This window comes from Harpia harpyja, chromosome 11, assembly GCF_026419915.1.
Source record: "Harpia harpyja isolate bHarHar1 chromosome 11, bHarHar1 primary haplotype, whole genome shotgun sequence".
NCBI classification, from domain to species: domain Eukaryota; kingdom Metazoa; phylum Chordata; class Aves; order Accipitriformes; family Accipitridae; genus Harpia; species Harpia harpyja.
Window position 1 is genome coordinate 1,952,797 of NC_068950.1, and position 26,175 is coordinate 1,978,971.

General features: G+C 43.0%; 1 protein-coding gene across 1 annotated transcript in view; it reads left to right on the forward strand.

Moving 5' to 3' along the window:
- Positions 1 to 25,086, forward strand: part of COMP (cartilage oligomeric matrix protein) — a 37,381-nt gene extending 12,295 nt beyond the window's left edge. Inside the window, exons 4-24 of the mRNA XM_052802314.1 lie at positions 6,811 to 6,932; positions 7,126 to 7,231; positions 8,676 to 8,927; positions 11,052 to 11,137; positions 13,345 to 13,396; positions 15,583 to 15,755; positions 17,027 to 17,164; positions 17,967 to 18,044; positions 18,195 to 18,353; positions 18,911 to 19,015; positions 19,197 to 19,304; positions 19,749 to 19,908; positions 21,130 to 21,248; positions 21,678 to 21,730; positions 22,162 to 22,355; positions 22,790 to 22,968; positions 23,191 to 23,239; positions 23,487 to 23,683; positions 23,827 to 23,999; positions 24,177 to 24,316; positions 24,480 to 25,086. Of these exons, the coding sequence (XP_052658274.1) occupies positions 8,852 to 8,927; positions 11,052 to 11,137; positions 13,345 to 13,396; positions 15,583 to 15,755; positions 17,027 to 17,164; positions 17,967 to 18,044; positions 18,195 to 18,353; positions 18,911 to 19,015; positions 19,197 to 19,304; positions 19,749 to 19,908; positions 21,130 to 21,248; positions 21,678 to 21,730; positions 22,162 to 22,355; positions 22,790 to 22,968; positions 23,191 to 23,239; positions 23,487 to 23,683; positions 23,827 to 23,999; positions 24,177 to 24,316; positions 24,480 to 24,526 (2,286 nt within the window). The 5' untranslated portion in view covers positions 6,811 to 6,932; positions 7,126 to 7,231; positions 8,676 to 8,851 and the 3' untranslated portion in view covers positions 24,527 to 25,086. The remainder of the gene's footprint in view (positions 1 to 6,810; positions 6,933 to 7,125; positions 7,232 to 8,675; positions 8,928 to 11,051; positions 11,138 to 13,344; positions 13,397 to 15,582; positions 15,756 to 17,026; positions 17,165 to 17,966; positions 18,045 to 18,194; positions 18,354 to 18,910; positions 19,016 to 19,196; positions 19,305 to 19,748; positions 19,909 to 21,129; positions 21,249 to 21,677; positions 21,731 to 22,161; positions 22,356 to 22,789; positions 22,969 to 23,190; positions 23,240 to 23,486; positions 23,684 to 23,826; positions 24,000 to 24,176; positions 24,317 to 24,479) is intronic.
- The last annotated feature ends 1,089 nt before the right edge of the window (positions 25,087 to 26,175 follow it).

Below are 26,175 nucleotides of genomic sequence, written 5' to 3' on the forward strand. Positions count from 1 at the left end.
AGTGTACGTGCTGTCTGCCCACCTACATGTGTGATCTCAGAGCACTAAGCACTTCCAGTCCCCTCTGTAATGAGACAATTCCTGTTTACACTCCTGCTGAAGACCCCTGGATTACACAATAAGAAAATTTGACCACGGAGATGAATTATATACATCATTTAGGGGAGAAGAAAAGCCAGTCTGCTTAGAAGAGCTTCTGTTTTTAAGGTTTGCCATCCCTAAGAGTTTTGGGAAGTGACTTAGTACATACTGAGCAACGAGTGAAAGCAATCAGTAAAACTGTGTTATTGTCATTATGACTCTGGGAGGTGTCTTCTAGTAGCAAAAACCAAAAAGGGAGACTATGGCCAAAGCAGTTTTTCTGAAGAAAACTGCATACTCTAAGCATTAATGATAGTCCCAACAATAATTCCCACCAAGACGTGATGGCTTAACCATCGCGTCAGTTTGCATCCCTCTTGGTCAAAACAGCCTTCAGTCTTCTCCTTTTTTCCAGTACAATTCAGTTAATTATTCCCAGATCCCTCAATGAGTCTGAGCTCCCGCTGGCTCCTGGAGCTATAGTAGCTCATTGTTGCAAATGAGCTTAATCCAGTGTTAGAAATCTTTATTGTCCCTAATAGAAAATGGCATGAATAGTAAAGGAAAAAATGTGAGATGTTTCCTGTAAGGTTTTAATAACCCTCCTGGGTGTATGATTACAACATATGCTTGGGAATAGTTTTGAGCAGGGTGGCGGTGGGGAGAAGGAGCTCTGGCAGCATTGTACACCCCCATCTGTAAGCCTCATTATAGTGAGCTGCTTGAGAGGAGGGGAAGGATGGGAGACAGCTCTTCTTGATCTACACATGCCACTGCTTTTCAGCCCCTTGGGCTTCTATTTGTCATAGTTTGTCTTTGGCAGGCTGAAATGAGGGGTAAAGCAAAACTGAATGAGGGCCGATACGAAATTTGTGGGTCCTTTGATTGGCCTCCTGCCCTCAGTTTTGCAAAAAGCATTTTAGTTCCAGGTGTCTAAGTTCTCTTCAGACAGGATTATGTTGACACAATGTCTCAGGCATTTTGGAAGGGGTAGGATTATCAGTTTGGGACCCAGGAGTGCGGAACATTTGACAGTGCTGACTTTTCTGGAGACAACAAATTAGATTATCAAAACTCAGCAAGCCACTGGGAAGTTCTGGACCGTATTTTAAATGAAGGACAACGTTCAGGGTGATCTTGTAGCCCTGTCTCTGGATAGACCTTGGACCTGTATTATGGCTTTGTCACCAGTCCTGTCACTGGCCTTGTCTCCTGCTGTTCCTGAGTAGACTCCCTGGATGGAACTACTGGTAACCAAGTAATCTACTACCTGAACAGTCTAGGTTAGCCTCATTCATGCTTCCTGCTGCTCTCTGAGTATTGGAAGTTCAGTATCACATTTGTGATGAAACTGAACTTCAGTGTTCTTGCTGTGCGCTTAGACACTTTTTATTTGTTGCGGGGCTATAGTTGTTTGATATTTACTTCTGTTGTAAAAGTACAGCTTTTCTTGCTGATGCTCCTCAGAGTTCCTATGTCATCGTGTGTTTTCTCAGCCAATGTGGGCAGAATATGTCACTTCCAGGAAGATCAGCCACTTACAGTGGTGGTAAGGCTGCCCAGACAATATGTAGTATCACTTATTTTAGATGAATGCGCCTGTGCATTTTTTTTTTTAGTATCTTTTCCTGCCAATGTTTGTGAATGAAGATTCCCCTTCTTCAGAGAAGAAAGACAGTTTAGTTATTACAGTGCTGGCATGAGCTTTGGGTTTCCAGGTTCAATTTACTTGCATGGTGTGACCTAGCGCAAGCTGCTTAGCTTCTGAGTGATTCAGTTCCATGTCTGTAGAGCAGGATTCTTTCTTCCTCAGAAGAGTAATGTGGCAATGAAAAGTCAGGCCATTTAGCACTCTCATGGTTGGTACAAATTGGTTATCTTGTTTGGAGTCTCATTAGAGAGATCAAAACCCAAAAAACCTTGTAGGACAGGAGCGCTTCGGACTCTTACTGGTAGCTTCCTAGGTCAGGTCCAGAGGCACAGGGAATCTGTCCTACTGACACACTTAGAAATTTGCAGACTAGCACCTTTCTTTTCCCCCTACCCCAGCATTCACTGAACTGAAAAAAAAAAAAAAATATAAAGGAGGCGGTAAAGTCTGCAATTTCTTGATATGTGTTTGATGGCTTACAAATGTCTCCTACTTAGTAAGTGTGCATTTGTTGTGTTGGCTATTCAACAGCCAAAAATATTGGAAAACCCCTACTCAGGTCATACTGGTTCTGGTTACTATTTTTGGTTGGGGGTTAGGACCTGAGGATAAAACAAGGTTTGAATGTGTTCTCGGCTCATCAGTCTCTTTTTTGTGGGATTCCTCCCTCAGACATTGGAAGGCATCTCTGCGCCTTTTTTCAGAAACCATTTTGCAGCTATTTTTATACACCAACATTATGGTGGTTTTGGTTTGTTGCATTCAAAACTCTGAGAAAATGTTTAGGGTAAAACCTGATGTTCCCTTGAAAGTCAGCCTTTCATATGCAGAAAATAAAAAAGTCTATTAGTGTTTCTAATTTCTAATAGTGTTGAAGCAACAAGTGGGAAGTTGACCCTCCTGGAACTCCACTCTTACTTCAAGGAAGGCCCCACTTTCTGTGGTATAAGGCAGTAGCTTCCTCCCAGGAGACGTCCCTGTCACAGTGTGCCAATTGCTGTGACACTGTGGTGGTGGCCCAGCGTTATGTCATTCTGCCTATTGCGACAGTGAGTTATGTGACTTTTTTTTAGCACATGTAAATGGCTTTACTGACATTAGTCAAATTCCATTAGTAGGGTAGAAAACAACAAGAAGAACGAATGATAAAGTTAGCATAGTGCACAATGGAGCCATGCCCATTTATTATATTTTGCAGGCTTGATTCTCTGTCATTGCATTTTGCCATTGATTAAATGATAAAAACATTAAAAGTACTTATAATAAGTCTTCAGTGACCTTCACGGCCTTGCTTTCCTGAGGAATTTGAAGTTAGAGACATAAAACAGATTGCAGCAAGCCGTAACTCTTCAAACATGTAACAAACCACAACCTATTTATTCCATCTTGCAATGAATGATGCATACGGGGAGCGGATGGGGATGTTCTTACCTGATGGATTTTGTGTCTAATATTTGCATCGCTCTAGGTGTTTATGTCAAATAATGAATCTGTCTTCCATAAAGCATTGATACCTAAACTTTGTTACCTCAGGACTGCAAATAGCTCTAAGTAGATCATTTAGGAATCCAGTTTGTTGAGATTGTGTTTTAGCAACGGAGGAAATAAGTATTTGTACATAATCAAGCTGTAAAATTATGTTTTGCAAACTTTTGAAAGTAGGTTTTTGTTTTGTCTGGAAGCACATAGTAGAAAGGTAGGACAAGACTGAAGATTCTGCTGGCTGCTGGGCCTCAGACTTCAGTGTCCAGTCCTTTTCACAGTGTGTATCTTTGGAATTTGCAAATGTTAGACAATAGCATTCAAAATAAGTACAAGCTGAAAAAAACTGCTGTGAAATTCTGATGTATTGGGCTTCTTACTGATCTACTCATGAGTGAAATATGCTGGGTTGGTTCAACTTCAGTTGTAATCTAGCAGTTCACCACAATAGATAATGTATCTTCTGAGTCATAGATAGTTTATGTATTGTGACAATTAACAAAAATCATGACTGATTAAGAGTTAGTTGAGACTTCAAGACTTTTATTTATCTCAGAACTGACTAACTGTTGACAGTCTGCAATGACTATGATCATTTTTCATCTCCACGTTTCTGTATCGGTTGTATAAAACCTGGAAGCTGCATACATTACCAGGCTTTTTTACGAAAGTATAGAATTGACATTCAAGTTTTCAAATATGTAGTGCTAGTTCAAAGAAGGGGCTAATCTGCTCTTTGAGTCTATGGTGAATAAGAAAAGCAGCAATGCACTTAAATAGCATCCCTCGGAAACATTTTCTAAAAGTGGGAATATAAAGCATTGGAAGGCTGCCTGGGGTGGTTGTGGAATCTCCATCGTTGGAAGCATTTAAGAACAGGGTAGAGAAGTCTTTGTGAAGAGTGCCATTGGTACTATTGATCCTGTATTGGGAGGAAAAGGAGGAGATGTTTTTTGAAATCCTTACTGGTCATGTTTTATATAATTTGGGGTTTTATGACCATAAATATATAAGAACCATTGTAAAACACTTAGCATACCATTTCAGAGGGTGTAGATGTTTTTCACTTATTTTTAGAACTTGACCTTACAAGACTGAAAAATAACTTTTTCCTTCTGACTTTTGTCCTTCACTTGGCAAAGATTAGTTAAAAACACAGAGATGGAAAATATTTAAACTTTAAACTTGTATGAGCTTTTCTTTTTGTTGTTTGTTTGTGTGCTGGTTTCATTTGTGATGTCAACTCCCGACAGGGAAAAAGGTGTAACTAACCTGGCACTGCACAGAGTGCAAAAACACTTTTACACTGAAGCCTAAATAAACACTATCTGCTGCTCACTTTTTTTTTTTTTTTTTTTTTTGATCAGTAATGCTTAAAAAATGATATTGACAAATGTGGAAGGTGTTTCCCCATCAGATAATAACAAGTTCATATATATCAGCTACTTCTGAATTTGCCCTTTTTAAACAGACAGAGGCACCCAGAAATAACCAAGCCATGACCAAACAGTTTCTGATCTGCTACTATGTGTTTAAGCTGCATTAGAGTGGTGATTTACAGGGATTTCTAGCCCTCAGATCTGAATATAGAAAGGTATAAAATGAGTCCAAGGAAAATAAAGGTAGGAATGACCTCACCCTGTGGAGACACCACATCTTGCTCAACCTAAGAAAGCTCTGTAGAAACTAGGTACATTTTAATTTGTACAGTTATTTAGCTACTGTCAATGAATAGAAATTATCCCAGAAACTGTTGCAGACTAAAGAGAAATGGCTTTGGGTTTCTAGAAGAATGTAAAGACATATTTATCGCTGCCTTAATATGTAGAAGACTTGTTTGTTCAAATATTTAAAATTGGTGTAATGCAGATTTAATATGCTTTGGTTCATTTCATTTAGAATAAGTAAGCAATAATAAGCACTATTCTGTCACCATGCTGTCCTACACTAATTGTTGCTGAGGGAAGTGAATGTCATTTCTCAGCAGTGAACATTCCTGACTTTACTGAGTTTGAGAACTTGCATCTTCTAAGTACCTGCTCAGTTTTCCTCTTGTGCTGTTAACACCACAGCTAACTGCAAAGTTACTTACAAGTAACATGTGCTCCATGTGAGCCAGTTCAGTATACTCTCCAGCCTCCACTAATAAATTCATTATTAATGATTCTTTTGCAGAGAACAGAGACATTGATGTACTTGCAGATCATCACTACCAAAGTTCTCTTTTTTCTCTTCCGTCATGGTTTAACCCGAGCCAGCAGCTCAGCCCCATGCAGCCGCTCGCTCACTTCCCCCCGGTGGGATGGGGGAAAGAATCGGAAGAGTAAAAGCAAGAAAACTCATGGGTTGAGGTAAGGACAGTTTAACAGGTAAAGCAAAAGCCGCACACGCAAGCAAAGCAAAACAAGGAATTCATTCACCACTTCCCATTGGCAGGCGGGTGTTCAGCCATCTCCAGGAAAGCAGGGCTCCATCACGCGTAACGATGACTTGGGAAGACAAACGCCATCACTCCGAACGTCCCCCCCCTTTCTTCTTCTTCGCCCAGCTTTATATGCTGAGCATGACATCGTATAGGATGGAATATCCCTTGGGTCAGTTGGGGTCAGCTGTCCCGGCTGAGTCCCTTCCCAGCTCCTTGTGCACCCCCAGCCTGCTTGCCAGTGGGGTGAGAAGCAGAAAAGGCCTTGACTCTGTGCAAGCACTGCTCCGCAATAAGGAAAACATCTCTGTATTATCAACACTGTTTTCAGCACAGATCCAAAACATAGCCTCATACCAGCTACTATGAAGAAAATTAACTCTATCCCAGCCAAAACCAGTACATCTTCCTGTGAAGAGATCCAGGTTCACTGCTGGTAGCCCTGTATGCTTTAAATACTTTGGTGACTTGCAGCTTGTCCATACAAATTATTCTTCAGAAGAGAGGGGTTCACTCTTTTCCTTTTGTCCTTTGCAGTGACTCCAGGAGCTTGGGAGATTTCTTCTTTTTAATGTCAGTTATTTGAGTTTCTTCAGGCCATACTAAAAACAAAGAAAATTATCTAACTTCTCTATAATATGGTTTTGATTAGTTAATTTGGATGTTAAATAATAGGCATATTAGAAAATATAGTGAATTTTATGTATGGCGTGATCACCAGTTTATAGTATTATAAAAGGGCATGTGATTCTGGGCAGCTGAAAGTGTTCAGAAAAATCCTGAACTCTGTACAGAGGAAGCAGGACTCTTCCTGATAGTCTTTGAGAGCTCTTCCTAGATACAAACACCTCTCCTTTGCTGGCTGGGAGTCACATTGTTTTACAAGCCAATTTCACATGGTCTCAAAAATGGCTGTTTCTAGTCAGCCTACTATCTCTTCTCAAAAACTGGGGGTTTTTTGGCCCCTGAAAACTTAGAAGCACAGAAGTATCCAGTTAGCTGGATACTGGACTTTCAAGCAACTTTTTTATTAGGTGTCTGACTTTAAGGGTGTTTTTCATGTGGGTTTGTCCTGATATCATTGAGTAGTAGTTTGCTTAGGTAGCAGAAAACATCATTATTTCTCATACATATTTTATTTGCCTTGTATTTTCTTTTAATTTCTTTTTTGTAGTACTAGGATTTTGATTGTCTCATCATTCTATATGGACATATATTTCTCCACACAAAGCAAATCTGATGTCAGTTGTTTCCGAGGTGACCTCACAAGTGACCCTTGTCCACTCTTCATTCCATGTGAGTTACATCTCTTTCTTTCTGGAGTTTTATTACTTGTCCCTACTTGAAAAAAATAGATTTTTTCTAAATAGTTGGCAAGAACCTTCCTTTTTTAATGACCTACCAGGCTTCTGTTGAAGTAACGTGCTTTTCCCTTAAAACTCTCCACTATCATAACAGGTACTAATGGGCTTCCTTGCTTGCCATCTAGCAGGGTGCTGGACTGAGCAGTCTGCAAAGTCTGAATGCCTCTCTCACCTCTTGACAACAGCACCCTCAAACATAAGCTCGACGGAGATCAACTATCACTGTTTCAGGTGAAAGACTTGGTCTCTGTGGAGTGGGTGAAAGGGCATTTTTCATTCACTCCCCATTTGCTGCTATAAAATAAAAATTGTAAATAATATTTCCCAGAACATCACTGGAAAAAACAGTGTATTTTATCTTTAATAATCAGTTGCCATGGTTTTGATTGGTCCAGAAGGACCCAGAAATGCTAAAACCTGGGCAACTCAGTTGTTCTGAGTTTTGGCTAAACCACAAGTATCAAACCTTCAAAGCTGATTTACCTGTGGGTTGACAGCAAAAAGTCATTTGCTGTGTGTAACATGAGATGGCATGTGCGCCAGACAAGCAGAATTATACAAATGCCACCTAGGTTACACATGCAAATTAACTTTATTTTCAGTATAAATTTGCTTGGCGCAAGAAAGTGTAAAATCTGTCTGCTGCAGTATTCCTGTATTATAGAACTAGTAATATTTATTTGCTTACTTTAGTGAACATGCATGCTCACCAGTGCCTGCAAGACTGCACCCAGTTACCTTCAAGAATTGTGCACAGCCACAGGGATGGGGAGTTTTTTCTTGAACACAGGAGGTCTGAGGTCAAAATGAGAAAAAAATCTTTTATGTAAATGCCCAAGGATCCTGCTGCTATAAAGACTGAGCTACTGTTTCCTGGGGCTTTCCTGTCTGTGTCCCCAAGGGTGTTGTATGATCAACATACTGACAGATTTCACAATCAAACAGTGAGAATGTGTGATCAAGAATTTCACTGTTCTTCAGACTAACCTTTTTTACAGGTCACAGTTTAACTTGCAATTTCCTTGATGTAGTAGCTTTAAGATTTTCTTTGGGCAGATTTTCTTTGGCTGCTCTAGATGGATTTCTCAATCTGCTCTCTGTCTTCTGATGGAAAGTGCTGGATTGAGACTGACTGATGGAAAATGCTGGATTGAGACTCATTCCTTCACAGACAAGAAACAGCAAAGTCTACCTTCCTTTTATGCCGTCACTTCTGCACTGCATCCTTCCTTTAGGCAAGCCTGTGTGGGGGCTAATAAGAACATCAGCCTCTAAGGGCTAGTATATTTGCCCGATCCCTCTCCAAAATAGGATGTGTGGCTCCTCTCTGGAGTTGGAAGATGATTCAATAGTTCTACCCCAAGCGTGAGTGGTGAAACTGTCTTTTGGGAGTTTAAAGAGCCTTTTCTGAAACCCTAGTGAAGTCCAGATGTCTCATAGCTTTTGTGATCCTGTGAGCAGCTTTAGAAGGAAAATCTATGAGGGATAGGGCTATGAATCATCTGTCTATCCTGTGTCCATGAAGAAGAAATAAAACCCCTAATCCAAAAAGAATCCATTTAATTCTGGAATTTTCTGACCTATTTTGGTGCAAGCCGGTCTAAAAAAAAAATTAAACTACTCTCCTGATGAGTTTCTCATATTGTTTACTTTTGTAACGTTCTCTGTGGACTAGCAGCCAGAAATGACGTCCACCCCTCGTCCAGCATCAGAGAATAAGAACTTCAGAGGAAGGAATGCGACTTCATAAATAGCAAACCACAGACACTAATGGGGAGCAGAGGCAAACCTGCAGGTTAAAAATTCGTCGCAAGAGAAGCCCATACATCCACACTGCCTGAAGATTCAAAGATGATTTCAGCTCTAGCATTGGTTTTTCTCCTCTGCCTCTCTTGTCCTTTTTCATCATGTCAGCAGAGAAGAGCAGGTAAGTAATTTTAATTATATTTTCTGGACTCGTATGCTTTCTAGACTCCTATGAAAATTCTGTTTTGCAGAAGGGAATGAGGAGGAAGGTTAACATTTCAGCTGCCTCTACTGAAGCCTAAAAGCAATGTTCAGGGATCTTGTAGTTTCATATGAAACTTGAAGCTTAACTGTGTAAATGTTCAGTCTTAGATTTTTCCCCAGTTCCCCTCCTGAGTAGGGAAGTTTTTTTAAGGAAAACATTTATTCTAGGGCAACTGGGAATTTTGTTGTGTTTTGTAATGACCTGCAAGAGACACTTTACATTAATCTGCATTTTGCATGTGATTTAAGTTAAAAAGCAGATCATACAGAATGTCCTATAGCAGGATCCTTGGATATTCTCTCTGCTTGTGCACATAGAGCTCAGGGAAGCCCTGACTTCTAGGAACGTAGCCATGCTAAGTTCATTACAAAAGTTCCACTTCTCTGAAGAGCACATTAAGGGAATGCTCAACTCAAAGAGGATCTGTGAGATCTGGCAGACTCAGACTGTGTACCAGAGACTCAGATGTGTGCTTGTGGAGACAGAATGAGCCCACGGAGAAGGATGCATAGTAATGGCAACGTCTGCAAGCGCACAGATTTCCTTTGGAAATCGCCTCTGAGTGGTTGAATCATTATTGTGCATTTGAATATTAAAAAAACCCCAAACTTTTATTTTAAATTACATCTTGCTACTAGGGATGGAAAATTCTTCCCAGGAATAACAGAAGTTGCCTGAAGCCTTCATGCAGAGCTTATTCAAAACCTCTGTTTGAAGTTAGAAATTAAGTGCAAGCTCCTTGTTTTCAATAAAATAAGAAACATCACTTTAATTCAGTCTTTCTGTCTTAGAATGACATTTGTGGTACTTTCAATTTAGTTCCCAAACCAAAATGTATTGGAGAGGTTACAAATATTCATAAAGTCCTCTTGGTTCTGTGTGGGGAGGACCCATGAGGCTTTCAGGTTCATTTGTCACATGAGAATGCTGAAGTTGTACTAAGTCAATAGTACGGGCTCACATCCTGCCTTTGGCGCTGGCAAATTCCTCATGCTGAAGGAGGCAGACCTCTAACTCCAGCTAATTTCCCCTGAACACACAGTGCTGTTTGTAGAAGATACTGCTATTTCTCTCTTCATAAAGGTTTGCTTACACTGTAGGCAAGGTGTGACTTCTGTTAGAGGATCGATTAATCTAGAAAAAACTAGAGAAATAAGGTTGTACTTTCTCATGGCAGACAGGAGAATACCAGAGTTGAACTTTCTGTCCAATTGTTTTTAAATGGTTCAAGTTTTCTTAAAACTTATGTACTTCTAGAAACAATGAGCTACGTCCATTCATTGTTCTTGAGCAAAGCTGGAGTATAGACTCGATTTTTAGCATGTCTCAAAGGACAAGGCAAGTCTAGAATCTAGCAGATGGGAGGGAAAAGTCGTGTTAATCTGCCCTAGATGACCTTGTAAGATGATTTATATCCTCTGTTCAGCTTAGTTTAAACAGGATTTTACAATGTTGCATGGATGAGCAGAAGGATCCTTTGTGCCCCAAAGCCACTACACAGCAATTCGAAATTGCCGCTACCCAAAAAGAACCCGTCTCCAGCAGGAAAAAAGTCTGTACCTTGAGAACAGGCAAGGCAACGACTGATGTGCTGGTTTTCCACGTTCAGTGCTTGGCAGCACGTTTGGGATAGACTCAGCAAAAAGCCTTACTTTAGTGGTGCCCTTCACAGGAGCTTCCACAGCACTGAATTACTGATTTGCTTCTTTTGGCAGCAAAGCCTTCCTATGTGTGAACTGCAGAGACCATGCCAGATTAACAGCTACCACAACTGCCAGACTGCCAGGCCAATTTGTTTGCTGAGGGGTAACTGTTACCTACCTGACAGGCATGGCTGATTATCACTGTCTGCCCTGCCCAGAGCAAATTCTACCCTATGTGCAAGTCTCTGTTAGTTCCAGCAAGCTTCTAGTGAGGAACTGGCAGAGACTGGTGTGGAGGAGTCTGTATCTTTAATATTAAGCTGAAGTTAATAATATCAGTTGGTTTGTACTGCTAATGGCTCTTCTGTGTTTTTCCCAACCACTTTGGGTTTTTTAGGAGGTGAAGTTGGGCCAGAAATGCTGGAAGAGATGAGAGAAACTAACCGTGTGCTAATGGAAGTTCGAGACTTGTTGAAACAGCAGGTAGGTGAAAAAGGGACCTAGTTCCTTATATGCTGCACAAGAGAGATCTCTGAATCCTCTGCTGAGTTCTGGAATTCGGGGGGGCTGCTTCTTGCGTTACATGAAATGAGCAATACAATTATTGCGCTGCAAACCAGAATCTAAGAGGTGGTCTCACAATCAGATCTGTAATTCTGAGATAAAGTGGATTCATTTGAATACCAAATTCTGCTGCTTAGAACTGTGTCTGCTGAAAAACAGCGCACATGGAGAATGAACTCAAAAAAAAAGACATGCACACACAGTGGGTATATATTTAACTGGAAAAACAAGTCACTTTTTCCTTGATTTTGTGGGCTCATGAAATCAGTAGAGAGTCCAAACTTGGAAGATGGAAGAGACCTTTCAGCCATCTATTAGGGTCCTGGAAATGGAAGTCATATGGAGTCTAAACAAGCTCTGTATTCACTCTTTCCTCTTGTTGTTTTAATCCTAAGCCTTGCTGGCTCCTGTAGTTTCTTAGGGAATTTGGAACTTCTTGGGTGCTTAGATCTTTTCCCATTTTAACGAGGAGATCGTGGTTTGTCTGGTCAACTCTCTTTTAAGTATAGAAAAAGGTTCCATTCTCCCTTTATCCACTCTGGGAGCTGAGGGCAGCAGCCTCTGCCTGCCAGATAATTGGAATGGCAGACAGGTCTCTGTGCCAGTGCAAACTGGGCGGCCTCTAATCTGCAAAAACATCTGTTGCATTGAGTTACTCTCACATTTCAGGCTGCTGCATAAATACCCAGTGTTTACTAGGAATCAGGTCAGACATGGTTCCTGGCAGCCTCAAGCAATGATTTCCAGTGTTCCCTTCCAGCTTAGCACTGCTTCTCCATACAGGTTTTCTATTTGTTCTTTCTCTCGCTCTTGCCACCTACCTTTTTTTTTTATCCATGGCCTTTTTCTCAACAGCACTTTCAAGAAAACTCTTCCTCAGAAGACAAACTTGCACATACAACTGGAGAGCCAAGGTGGCAGTTCATAATTTCTTAATCTGTGCAAAGATTTTCTAAAACTTACTTTTCCTTGAATCAGCATCTTGGGATGTTGGCAGTAAGGATGGCAAAAGGCATAACAATAAAAGGCCAGATCTACTCTCCTGAGCCAAAGGCTGAAGGATTCTTGGCACAAAAGAACCACTGACACTCATTAGCAGTGCTCTGAATTCTCCACTCTGCTCTCTGTCACCCACTTCTAATGGGAGATGTTCTGGGGATTCGGGTTAGATCTATCTCTGCATTAACTATTCAAAATACATGACCCCAGGCGGTGTTGGAGGGAAGAGAGAATCTAACATAGAATGAAAGCTTGCTCTTATACCTGGAAGCTGGCAGAGAGAAATGAGTAGAAGCTTTTGTCAAAGTGAAATGACTTAATCGTGGAAACAAAGTCCACAGTGTGTGGAAGGGTGGTCCTGAGCATCAGTTGTAGACAGCCAGTGAGGCTTTTGCAGGAAAGAAGTCTGCTAGGATTGCTATCTAAGATGCTAGAGAGTCATATAAATGTTAGCTTGAGAACGACATGCTTACTTGTGCCTGTCCCGTATTCCTTTCTTCACCAAAGGAACAGCATCTTTGCACTGCCGATGCTACAGATTATCTCTTTATAAGAGCTTGAAGGAATAGGAGCCTAGAGGAGATCAGAGGAAGTCTGGAGGGAGGAGCTTTCATGAATAGATTCTAAATATCCTCACAGCAAGGGCATTAGGGCGAAAGAATGGCATAAGCAATCTCAGAGATTATTCATATGTCTGCAAAAATGGCTCACAGGGGAACCCCCTCCTGAATTTACCTGTGCAGTGCCTGGACTGCAGATAAAGCCGACCTCTCTAGGACTGCTAGTTCAGCATCTTCTAGAGTAGAAGACCCAAATAAAGTAGATTTCTCTTTCTTTATGACACTTGTTTTTATGTATTCAAGTCAAGTGTTTCCTGCATCTGTGATAGAATAGTAGTATCAAGTTAGCCTGTAGAAACACTACAGTAGGAAGTGATTACAGCAGGGAATACGAGCCACCTCAGCTTCCAGAAAGTCTGCAACATAGACTTTGAGGTAAGAGTTAATTTGTTTGTAAGCAGCTGTGCAATCTCAGAGAGACACCCTGTTTTCTGGCAGTGGGGCTACTAGTTTGCGTGGGAGCAAAACTCAGCCTTTGGCTAAATGGTGGTTCTTGTTTTCTTCTAGATTAAGGAGATAACATTCCTGAAGAATACAGTCATGGAGTGTGATGCCTGTGGTGAGTTACTGATCTGAGTTCTATGTTCAACTACCTCCTCCAAGTCCTTCATACCTTTGTGTCCAAACAAGTAGTAAAATACCACCTGTGACCATCTCCCCAAAGGAAATAGCTTGTTTCAGAATTAGCCCAAGTGTCACAGGGTAATACTCAATATTGGTTATGCTTTTTTCCCCAACATCATTCTGCATTCATGGACCTGTGTTCCATGCTGTTCTCATCGTTCAGTGGCAGCTGAAGCTATTACCCCTTTCCTGAGCATGGGGTGCAGAAGTAGCCTTAAAAAGCTCATCTTTCCTTCCAGCAAATCCCAAGCATTTGCTTACTTCCATTATTTCTAAAAAAGTCTTTGTTAATGGTTTTGTGACATACCATGCCATATTTCTCAGGGGAGCTGCATTCTGCTGCGGAAAGCTGCCCAGCCACATCTCCTTATAACCCAGGCCGTGGCCAATGTTAGAATTGCCTGGGAATGCACACTGGCTATCCTGTGGGATATAGATGGCTACTCCTGAGCTGCAAGTGGAAGAGAACATCACCCCCAAGAGGCATTGCTCTGCTATTCCTTCCATCCTAGTGCTGCCATCATCCAAGCAAAGAGGTTGTTTTTACAGAGGATTCAGGAAACAGGGTCATAAGTTTTCCCATATAAATCTTGCCCTCTGCTCCCCAGTATATGTTTTTTTTCTAGACTGGAACTTACTTCCAGTATATCTGGCTTTCAGAAAGCATGGTTCTTGGAGATGCTCTATTATTTGCCAGTACACTCAAAGGGTGGAGCAGTAACCATTTCTGCATTTGGAGAGATTGTACTTCTGCTGGAAAAGAGATTAGCCAAAGCTTCTGGGACCCGCAGTACAGAAATGCATTCATCCACAGCAATTGTTTTAATAATTTGCTCATAAAACTGTCCTGAACTTTCTCTCTGTTACTTGATTTCTGCCTTCCCCACTTGCTATTCTGCTTTATATGCATTCTTCTCCTGTACTCCTTACCATAGAATTTGAGCCTCTTTTAGTCATGCATTGAACAATCTGACTCACAGCAGTCGTGTGCTTCTCGTTATTTCTCAGAAAGAGAAGCATGAAGAGAGGCCTTGTTTTTAGTGAAGATTTTGCTGCTGGTGATGGTAGTGTTGGTTTTTGGGTTGGTTTGTTTCAGGTTTTTTATGTTGGGCTTTTAAGCTGGAGAAAGTGGGAGAAAAAAGTGTCCCTGCCACTTAGAGTAGTGGGTGTGGGAGACTTGTGACAATTCTAGATTCTGGGAAAGTTCATTCACAGTCTTGAATTGGCCTTCAGTGAAGTTCTGCATCCCGTACAGATTAATTTTGCAAGTTCTCTTGTGCTGTGGGTCAGGTCATGAGGATAAGGACAAAAACCTGGCATTTGGCCTAAAACTTTAAGGGAAGCTGGTGCGCAGCGGTGTGGGGACAGGCTTGATGTGTTCAGAGTGCTTCTGAATAGGACTGCGGCAGCTTTTTATATGGGTTAGAATTTCCTACACATCACACACCGTACTTCATGCTTAGATAGACTATATTGCTGTATTCCAGCCTAGAAGTGATGAATGTCTGAATAACAGATTGATTTCTCATCTGCCAGGATGAAGTGAGGTTTCTAGCCCTGTGGAGATAACAGGTAGCATGTTATGCATAACGTTACGGCATGAGAGCCTTCTGTGTGAGTGTATTCCTGCTACAAACCAAGCTGACCTGTTTAATGTGCCTGCTGTCTACAGCGGAGATTTTGGCTGACAGCCCTCCACAATGCTTCCCAGATTTAAGTCTGTGTGGGTTCTGCTTTAGCTGAGTGTCTGAGTCCATACCACCAGTGAGGTGTAGCTATGGGGAAACCAGGGAGAGAACTGATCTCTGTGGAACTGCAAAAGCAAGGGCATTACACCAACAAAGAGGGTGGCATAACAAAGAGTTTTGGACTTGGAGCTAAGACTTCTGGGGTTTCTTACTTATTTTTTGTCTGCTTTGACTCAGAAATCTGTCAAACTGCTGCTTCTGGCTTCATTTTTCTCCGTTTACAAAATAGAGCTACAACTGCCCAACCCTCAGAAGGGATGTGAGGAAATGTCCTGTGTGTGAAGCACACTGATATCTTCGGAGACAATGGGACTGCCTGATGATAGTGTCTGGCAGTGACAGCTCTGTTCTTAATGTTCCTCTTGTCCTCTAGGCATGCACACGGAGGCGACAGGCCCTCTCATCACCGTGACACAGTTTAACAGATGCCTCCCAAACCCCTGCTTCCCTGGAGTGGCCTGCACCGAGACCGGCACTGGCTTCCGCTGCGGACCCTGTCCCCCGGGTTATTCAGGCAATGGGTCCCACTGCACAGATATCAATGAGGTAAAAAACAAGTAGGATAGGCTGGAAGCTATAAAACTAGCTCGCTTTTCTTGGAGTGTTGCAGGTTTGTCTTGTGGTTATAAAGAAAAGTCTTGCAATTCCACTAGGAGCTGCAGTTCAACAGAAACACCGTTTCACTGGAAGGAAGTCTGTATTTCACTCTCCCTTAAGCTCTGTTCTATGTTGGTTTTATATCCAGTCTAGCTAGGCATTTCTTTCTAAAAGAGACATAGGCTCAAACAAAATAAAGCTTTTGGTTTGTACCACACAGGAAGGTGAGTTTGGAAGACCAGAACAGTCCCTTTTGGTCTTACAATCTTCTGAGCTACTGGCTGATGAGTTGTTAGAGATAAGATTTATTATGTGTGGAATAGAATCAAATGCTTCCTGAATAGTCCTTTATACAATAAATCTCACCACACTACTTGTATGGCTTTACTTCTGCCTTTAAATCAAACCTTGCTAGGCAGATACTGTTTAATTTGGGGTTTTTTTAGATAGTGTGGCATTCCATTAAGTTTACTTTCTGTGTGTATGCAAAGCTTTACTCAACCATTAATTTTGTATGTCCCTAAGATTCCTTAGTTCTGTGGTTCCCAAACCATAGCCCTATGCTCACTGATTAGTCCGCCAAGCAACTGTAAGTGTCTTGCAAAGTCATATCACCTCTACAGCATTTCAGTTTAAAAACCTGCTGAAGTTAAAAGGGTCGGTGAGAGATTTTGAGATTGATGATAATCTGCTAGTCACCAAAACGTGGGAACCGCTGTATTAATGTAATGCATCTGCCAGTACAGAGCATAAGAATTCAGTGAAAATAATAAAGTGTTGGAGAAAATAAAGCAAGCATTAATAGCAACTTTGGAAAGTCAATTGCTTCCCAGAGTAGTACACAAACAACTGTTCTTGTCTTTCAAAACCAGTGTAAGAAATTATCCAGTTCTCTGGATTCAGAGACTGCCAGGAAAGAAAGTGTGAAGCCAGCTCTTTGCCTGGGCAATTGATGTCACCTAAGAAGAATTAGTCCTGAAAGTTGATTTGTTTTACTTGTCTGCACATATTGGGACTTGGGAGAACAACTGAGATGGGGAAGCTGCATTTTCCGCTTGCAAGGAAAGCCAGGAACTTCTATGCATTTTTGGTTTATTCTTTAAAAATAAAAGTACAATAGCTGGATCTCACCCAGCAAGGCTTGCTTTGAGAGCTGCCTTCACAGCTGGCTTTGAGCGAGCCTGCCTCACAGTTCTGCACAACCTCTTCCTTGTTTACAGTGCAACGCAAACCCCTGCTTCCCGAAGGTCCAGTGCATTAACACCACCCCTGGCTTCCGCTGTGATCCCTGCCCTCCCGGCTTCACTGGGCAAATGGTTGAAGGCGTTGGACTAGCTTATGCCAGGGCCAACAAACAGGTAAGGCCCAGAAATGTTTCTGTCTCCTTCAGAAGCCATTAACTCTTTCCCCTCCATAATTGTAATTCAAAGGTCTTGGAACCCTCAAAGGAATGGGAGGGAAATACAAGATGACTGCGTTGTATTGGTGGGGAGACTGGTGCGGTGAGAGGAGAGACTTGCCAAGGATGTCCTAGCACATCAACAGCAAAGCAACCTCCACTCCAAGACCTTACCTCTGCTGAATTTATACTGGACAGAATGTTATGTCTCTGACACCTTTGTGGCTGTGAAGCCAGCCTGGGCAATCCTTCATACTAGGACACAGAAGAGCTGATGCAGCGGCTGCCCCCGCTGCTTCCCTGACAGCTACAGACAGATTAAAGTAAAAAAAAAAACAAACCACCTAGTCTTAGTATGGTTTATAAGAATATATTGCCAAAAGCAAGAACGGCATGTGGCTTGTGTTATTTAGAGAGCTGCTAGCTGGTCACAGGACGCAGTCTTTGACCTTCTTGCTCCATTGACTCTCTTCTGTCCTTTTACAGTAAGGAGATACTCTGACAGCTCAGCTCAGAGCTAAGCTATTTTGCCAGGGTAAAATCTCTGGTGACTCTGTAGAGGGTGAACAGCTTGCCTGGGGTCAGGAGTATTGCTGGGATCTGGCTCAAGCTTGTCTGAAGGAAAACTTTGAGCTGTGGGACCTAGTAGGGTGTGTTAGGGTCTTTGCTTCTACATCTAGTGGTGCCCTAATTCTGTAGTCTGATGTGGCTGGTATCTGCTTAAGAGTGAAGTTAATGTCTATTTTGTTCTTCCTGGGCAGGTTTGTACTGACATCAACGAATGCGAGACAGGTGCTGCCAGAAATTGTGTCCCAAACTCTATCTGCATCAATACACGGGTAAATATTACTGGAAAGCCTTATGTGGATCTCTCTTCCCCGGGCTCTGGAGCCTCTGTTAGCTGTGGCAATCCAGCTGCTGAGGAAGGTTACAGCAAAGGTTTGCCAGGACTCATGTTATAGTTAATTCCCTATTGCTTTTTCTTGCAGGGATCCTACAAGTGCGGGGCTTGTAAACCTGGCTTTGTTGGGGATCAAGTCACTGGCTGCAAGAGCCAGACAGTGAGACGCTGTCCTAATGGTGAAATTAGTCCATGCCACGAGAAAGCACAGTGCATCGTGGAGCGCGACGGGTCCCTCTCCTGCGTGGTAAGGTCCAAAGCTCCCTGCGGTTGGGGTCTGCTCACTCCGGTTTCCCTTGCCCTGTGCTTGCTCTCCTGGGTCTGCCACTGCCCTCTCCTGGAGAGCGTGCCTTCCCGACAGAGACCTGCTCTCCATTAACACCTGAGCTACGCCAATATCTCTGTCGGTGCTCTCTGGAGAACTGGACTGCTCCTGGCACCTCAGATCCACCGTTGTTTGCTTGGGTTTTTTTGCCTGAAGCACTACAAATTTGTCAGTCATGGAACATTACACACGGCTGAGCAGGGAGAAGCACTGTTCAGCAACTTGCTGGAGCCCAGAAGTTTTGCTGCTGCATGTGTCTTTATAATCTCAGGAACAAGCAGAGAGCTTGTATCTGAGCTATTTAAAATACCATTTGCAGCATAACTGTTTCTTGCAGACAATATTTTTCCTGTAGAGCGTTGTGTACCTGGATTTGCAATGTTTTGTGCTGGTTCTCATGTAAAGCCTTCAATTTTGGAGGCATGTGGCCATCAGGGGACTCATGGGCAGCCTCATTTTGTTTATCTGCTGTGTTCCAGTGCCTCGTGGGGTGGGCAGGGAACGGCTATGTCTGTGGGAAGGATACGGACATTGATGGAGTCCCTGATGAGAAGCAACGCTGCTCTGACAAAAAATGCCGCAAGGTAAGATGCAGTTGTCTCATGTTTTGCTGGAAACAGTATATCAGAGGAACACCTAATGAGAACTGGGCAATTCTGATTTGAGGGCAGGCCTTGGGTGCTGGTGAGACCTGCCCAACCTTCAGAACTCAGGCTAAATGACACGCACAACTTGCTAACAGGCCCTTTGTTGCTTTCTTTTCAGGATAACTGCATGACTGTCCCCAACTCTGGCCAAGAGGATGCAGACAGGGATGGAATTGGAGATGCTTGTGATGATGATGCTGACGGAGATGGGATATCAAATGCTGAGGTTTGAATTCTAATGCTTAAGCCCTGACATACCTAAATGTACCCAGAGGTCCTGCAAAGCAACTGCCTCCACCTTTAATGTGAATTTAGAGAACCTGCAGGTAACAGCGTGCAATGTTTCATTTTAATCTGGATGGTCTGAAGCCTCTAAAGCCAAGCAGGCAGGAGAGAACATCATGGCACTTGAAGGGACTTTACAAGTCATGGTCCCCTGAGAGTTAGGGAGTCTCTCTCTCCCACTTGGTCAAGCACTGGTTGGAGGTATTTTCAGGTGCTACTGGTATTCCCTGAACAGGCAGTGACTAGGCTGAATAGAGGGAACCAAGACTGGCTGCAGATAGGCTGCTGGGCTTCTCAGAGCAGCTAGTCACATACCCCAGAACTTTTGTTCAGTAGCATGCTCAGTGCCAAACACTTCCCCTCAGCCAGTCCCTCTCTCCCGCAGGACAACTGCATGTACACACGCAACGCAGACCAGCGCAATGCAGACAAGGATAACTTTGGTGATGCCTGTGACAACTGTCGCCAAGTGAAGAACAACGATCAGCGGGACATTGATGGCGATGGGAGGGGAGACGAGTGTGACGATGACATGGATGGAGATGGTAAGAGCAGCTGGAGAGCATCCTCGGAGAGGTGCATACGTACTGACCTAAGAACCAGGAACCTATTCAGCGTGCAGCTAGAGATCCTCACCGCAGGTGCCAGCCTTCAGCGGCTTGAGCTCTACAGGAGTAGAACTAATTTCTGATGGGATGAAGCACATCTCAGTTCTTAAGATGCCAAGATGAGCAGTCAAGCCAGCATCCTTCACAGTTCAGCTCTTGCAGGGTTTAAAGATCTATCATCAGGATGGTGCTAACAATTTTTTATTAGCATTCTTCTTGTGCACAAGCACATCAAACCTGTGTCAGACTTAAGAAAGAAGGATGTACCGTGCAAACTGATCTCAGTCCAGTGCTGCAATTTAAACTTATGAAGAAGTATGGGAATATCCAAGTTGTTAGCAGCTACTGGCTCAAGGCAGTATGTGTCAGGGCTGTCTTCTGGGGTGAAAAAAAAACCTGGCTGGCTTTAGAAACAGTCTGTGTGCTAATGATGCTGTATTTGCACAAAGCCTGCTTTCGAAAGCCAGAAATCACAGCTGCTTCTGGTCTGAGACATACGTATTTATTTACAGAGTATTTCCAGTGCATCTAGTGCTGTTTGGGTCTGGCTACATCCTGCCAAGTAGCTCCCCGCTGGCACGATTTGCTGGTGTAGTAGGTAAATGCAGAGAAGTGGGAAGTGAAGTCATACAGGTTGCCAATTAGATTGTTCCTGTCCTGTCTCGGGCCTTGAAAAGGCACTGTCTAAATCTTCCATGTCAAATAGCCAAGATTAACCTTGACTTATTTTATAATTATATAGACGTCTACTTTAGAGGAAGAAGACTCTGTCATGGTTTAGGGAACTGCAGACAGTTTCATCTTCATCCTCTTGGCCACTCACTCCTGCACAGATATGATGACAGTTTGAAGCATCTTCAGTTCTTTAGCTGTTACGCAGTTAAGGACATTTCCTCTCAGGTTCATGTGCAACAGCATGCTCAGACATCCATCATGATGCAGTCTGGAGTATGTTTAAAGATCAGTTGCTGCTGATCTCTTCCATCCTCCACAGCTGCTAGGATGTGTGTAAAATGTACACAAAAATTGGAATTGTGGCTTTATTACGTGAATTCAACTGTCCTAGATTTTTGCCATCTCTTACGTCCAAAAGAGATCTTGCTGCCTAGACCTTAATAGCCCTATTGCCCTGATGGGTCCACTTTGCATGTTTTACAGGGATCAAAAACACAATGGACAACTGTAAAAGAGTTCCTAACTCTGATCAAAAAGATAGCGATGGTGATGGCGTAGGAGATGTGTGTGACAGCTGCCCAACAGTCAGTAACCCAGACCAGGTAAGCAAGCACTCTTACTGGTTCATTTCTCTCAAGACAGTGCTCGTGTCATCTGCCTAAGGTGTGCAGACCTGGTAACTCACCAAGGTTACCACTTGCAAATTTTAGCTGCCATCCTGCAGTACAAAAGTACAGCCCCTTGAGATTAAACCTCCTGGGGTATAGAAGAGTAAGTCAGAGAGGAAGTGTTGCACTCTGGACTTCACTCTTCCTACCTTGCTCATCTGTGTTTAGAAATGGCACTGCATGACTTCAGCAGGGCAACTTGTAAATACTGCAGAAGGAATTCTCCCACTGTTGTCAGCTCTGTTTGCGATCAGAATGACCATGGCACTGAGGCTAACAAACACCTCTTCTTTGTTCTCTTTATTGCCCAATATTCCTGTTGATCTATGCAAAGTTTAAATGATTATTGCTTTATTTTACTAGAAAGATACTGATCATGATCTAGTGGGAGATGTCTGTGACACCAACCAGGACAGGTGAGAGCTTGCTGCAAAAATTATACTTGGGTTGCACGAAATCTTGGGGATAGAAAAAGGCATGTGGTGGCAACTCCCTGACAACCTGGCTTGGCCTTATCCGATAAAAAGACAGAGGTTAAGGGAGGTGGAATTGTCTTCAGACCTCAAAAAAACTTGCCGGTGGAAGTATGGCCCAAAGGCTAGCGGATGTAAGCTTGCTGACAGCAGGCTTCCCCATCATTAGCTACCACTCACGGATTCATTCATAGACTACAGCTGGAATATTTCTGATCTATTATTTGTGTAACTAATACCTTAAGACTTCATAAGGCTCGAATCACCAACTTCTGCTGTTCTTGCTGAGGATGCCAGCTCCTAGAAAGGTGTTGCATGCTTATTTTAAAAGCATGTATCAGTGGATAATCTTTACCTGTAATTTTCTCCACCAGTGATGGGGATGGCCACCAAGATACACGGGATAACTGCCCATCAGTGCCCAACAGCTCCCAGCTGGACACAGACAATGACGGGCTGGGAGATGAATGCGATGATGATGACGACGATGACGGTATTCCAGATGAGAAACCTCCAGGCCCCGACAACTGTCGGCTTGTCCCTAACCCTGGCCAAGAAGACTCAGACGGTAAGGGAAATGGATGCACGTTAGCTCTGCTCAGGGGTCTTCCGCTCCTGGTGGCCAATGCATATCAGTTTGACCTCTAGAGACAGACAGGAAGCAAGATCTCAGTATTGACTTGAGACAGCCTTACATCATTTTCAGATCTCCAATAACCCTGACATCAGGATCATATTTGGGAAAAGTTCTTTTCCAGAAGTGTCTACAATTTGAGGTGTTTCTTCTGTGAACAGCACCTCCGCAAGCAAGAGAAGCCTCAGGGTTTCTTTGGAACTGACTTAAAGGAAGAGTATACTGGTGCCCTGAACACCTCTTAACCTTGCATAGACGTGGCTACCTTTAACTGTGCTAGCCAAAAGCTAGCTGAGTAAAACTCAGGTGCAAGGGGTAGGAGAAATCAATAAAAGCTTGTTACTCCTTTTCTTCTATCGTGCTCTCAGGTGATGGTGTGGGAAACCTTTGTGAAGATGACTTTGACAGAGACACAGTGATTGACAGAATTGATGTGTGCCCAGAGAATGCAGAAGTGACACTAACAGACTTCAGGGCTTTCCAGACGGTTGTATTGGACCCTGAGGGTGATGCACAGATTGACCCCAACTGGATTGTCCTCAACCAGGTAGGAGACTGCTCCAGAACAGGCTAGCAAGCCAGGTGGGAACAAGCCTGTACCAAACTGGATGCAGTTTTCATTAAAAGGCTCCGCAGGTGTAATGGTACTGTTCAACAACACCCTAATCCTAGAGTCTCACCCCCGGCGTCCCCCTCCCCTGATCACTTAACAAAAGTAAAGTTGGTACAGTTGGAGCTATACTAATGAGTCAACATTCATCTTTCTCAGGGCATGGAAATTGTCCAGACCATGAACAGCGATCCTGGCCTGGCTGTAGGTGAGGCACTTATTTTTGTCCTATTGGAAAATTATCGCTCATTAACTGCGTACTTCTCTGTGCAGCTTTTACAAGTATTTCAGACACTACTTCATGATTCCATCCACCTCCTGGGAAAATATTTTCTGTAGTAGGCAGTCTTCAGATTTGGCTTAGCAAAAATCCACCTCCCCTATCTGAATCTGGCAAGAAATAGATCTACATTTTGTCTCAAAACACAGAGTATTTGTTTTCCTACCAATTACAGGTTACACGGCATTCAATGGAGTGGACTTTGAGGGCACATTCCATGTCAACACTGTCACAGATGATGATTATGCTGGCTTCATATTTGGCTACCAGGACAGTTCCAGCTTTTATGTGGTCATGTGGAAGCAGATGGAACAGACATATTGGCAGGCAAACCCCTTCCGAGCAGTAGCAGAACCTGGAATTCAACTGAAGGTAAAGAAGCCATTGACAAAGAATGCAGTGGTGCATTTTTGCCTTTTTCTTAGCTGTGCTGCTTGGCCACAAACAGTGGGGCAAGCAGCTATGGTCAATCAATCTTTTATCCACACATTTCACCAGTCTCTTCTCTGTGTTAGGCAGTGAAATCTAAAACAGGCCCGGGTGAGTATCTCCGCAATTCTCTCTGGCACACTGGAGACACCACAGACCAGGTCAAACTGCTGTGGAAAGACCCTCGCAATTCTGGCTGGAAGGACAAGACATCTTACCGCTGGTTCCTGCAACATCGGCCTCAAGTCGGATACATCAGGTGAGGGGTTTATAATTTCCTTTGCACGGCTGAGTGGAAGTTTAACACACAAAAGCAGCATCTCTAGTGCAGTCCTGTGGTAAAGAGGAGGGAGAGTGTCTGACTGAGGAACAATTTCTACAAGGGTGTGTGTATCAGTCTCACGTTCACATCCTACACACGCTTATTCTCTTCTAGAGCTCGCTTCTATGAAGGCCCTGAAGTAGTAGCAGACACTGGAGTTGTCCTTGATACAACTATGCGAGGAGGACGCCTGGGAGTCTTCTGCTTCTCCCAAGAGAACATTATCTGGTCAAACCTGCGTTATCGCTGCAACGGTGAGTTGGTTTTGAAAGTCAAATACAGACATTTTTGCGACTGTGCTTTCAAAATGTTAATTTGTTCTTGGATAGCCTAATGGGATGTCATGCAGTAGCTTATTCTATTTTTATTTCTGGTTCTGCTTCTAATCTATATTTGCTTTAATCTCATCCTCCTCAGACACCATTCCAGAAGACTATGAAACATTTAGAGTTCAGCAAGACTAACGTCTGATTTAAACGTCTGTCCAGCCAAACTTGCTTTAAAAATCGTGCTCGGCTGCCCCACTATTGCGCTGGTATACTGTATAAAGAACTGTAAGTAACGTACCACTGCACTCTGCACAGCACCAAGTGTCAACGCATTATCTGGCATCTTTTCTACAACAGCAACTTTCTTTAAATGCTACGAAAACCCCTCGGAACGGCAGAGATGTAGACAGCAAGTGTGAATAGAAGCCTGTAAACACTAGTTCTCTATGCTACCTGGAAAAAGATGTGCTGAGAAGCTACCTGCAGTAGCTGGAATTGTTTGAGTAAGTTTAGCGTGGATGATTCCCAGGAATCTTTTCCCTACTCAAAGGCTCTCAAGTGTGAATGTTGTTCTCCTTTTCAAGACCTACTGCAAAGCAAACCCAGCACTAGTCTGAAAAGGACACAGAGAGCAGCCTATGTACAAGTTGCTCACAAAACATTAAAAAAAGCACTTTAAGGAGAGTATCTTTGTTCTGGAATGTTGGATAATAAATACTTGGAATGTTGGATAATAAATACTAGACTTCTCCTTGGTCACGTGCATGTTGCTTTTTCCTCTTCTGCAGCTTTTTCCATAACAGATGTGTAACGGAGAAGCCCTCAAAAGCTGAAAGCAATAGTACTGCTAGAGAGCCCTCAGCTGAATTCATAATTTTGTTAGCAGTACAAATGCACAGGGCCACTTTTTCTTTCAGGAACCTCCCTCTGGTTAGACTGTCCTACCTGGTTCTCGTAAGTGGCAGTTAGTTTTAGAATGATAAATGAAAGCTTTATGCTTGATTTGTCCTATGACACCATGCCAGGACTCCCGCAAATAGACAGCCGAGGAACAGGGAAAACTGAAGCCGTTCGTATCATGGGTGCTCCCTTGAGCTGGGAACAGCAGACAAAGGGTTTCTCTAGTTGGTAACCTGGAAAGTCTTAAATCCTGCACTGCTGTAATCCCCAGTCGCTTCCAGGTAAACAATAACCTAGCAGCATTCCAGTCTGCCTGAAGAGACAACAAAAGCCAAACTTTGCAAGATGCTCCAGGTAAGCAGTTCATGGTAATTATACTGAAACTCGCTCGTGGTTTCAGGAGAGTTGCTCATGGTTTCATCAGAAAGGCAGCTCCTGTCAAATACTTTGCCGTGCAGTTTTGCAAGCTAGTTAGAAGCTCCACTCTAGAACGAGGCCATATGATAAGAACTATTCACTGGATGTGCTGCTTCTTTTAAGTGTTACCAAACAAGCAAGGTGTGAACACAACTTTCCCTCTCCTCTTGGCAAGAGGATGGCAAAAGCTGCACTTTACCAAGTGCAGGTCTCCACAGCTACGTGCATTTGAATTTCACATTCCGGAGGCAACAGTGTAAGCAGAGCTCTGCCGAAAGAAGACTAGTTTTGCTAACTGGCTTGTTTAGAGATGGTTCCCTTGCTGATCACAGCACTCAGAGAACATCTCCCTTCACGGTTCTAAGACTCATGAAAACAGCCACTAAGTTTTCTTTCCCCAACAGGAAAAAAATGCAGATGAGGCACTCCAGAGTACAATATCCCCTACACAAAATGGCTTTAAGTACTGAAGGGACATTATATAGCTTGTAAGAAACTGATTCCAAAGTGGATACGGCCAGAGATGG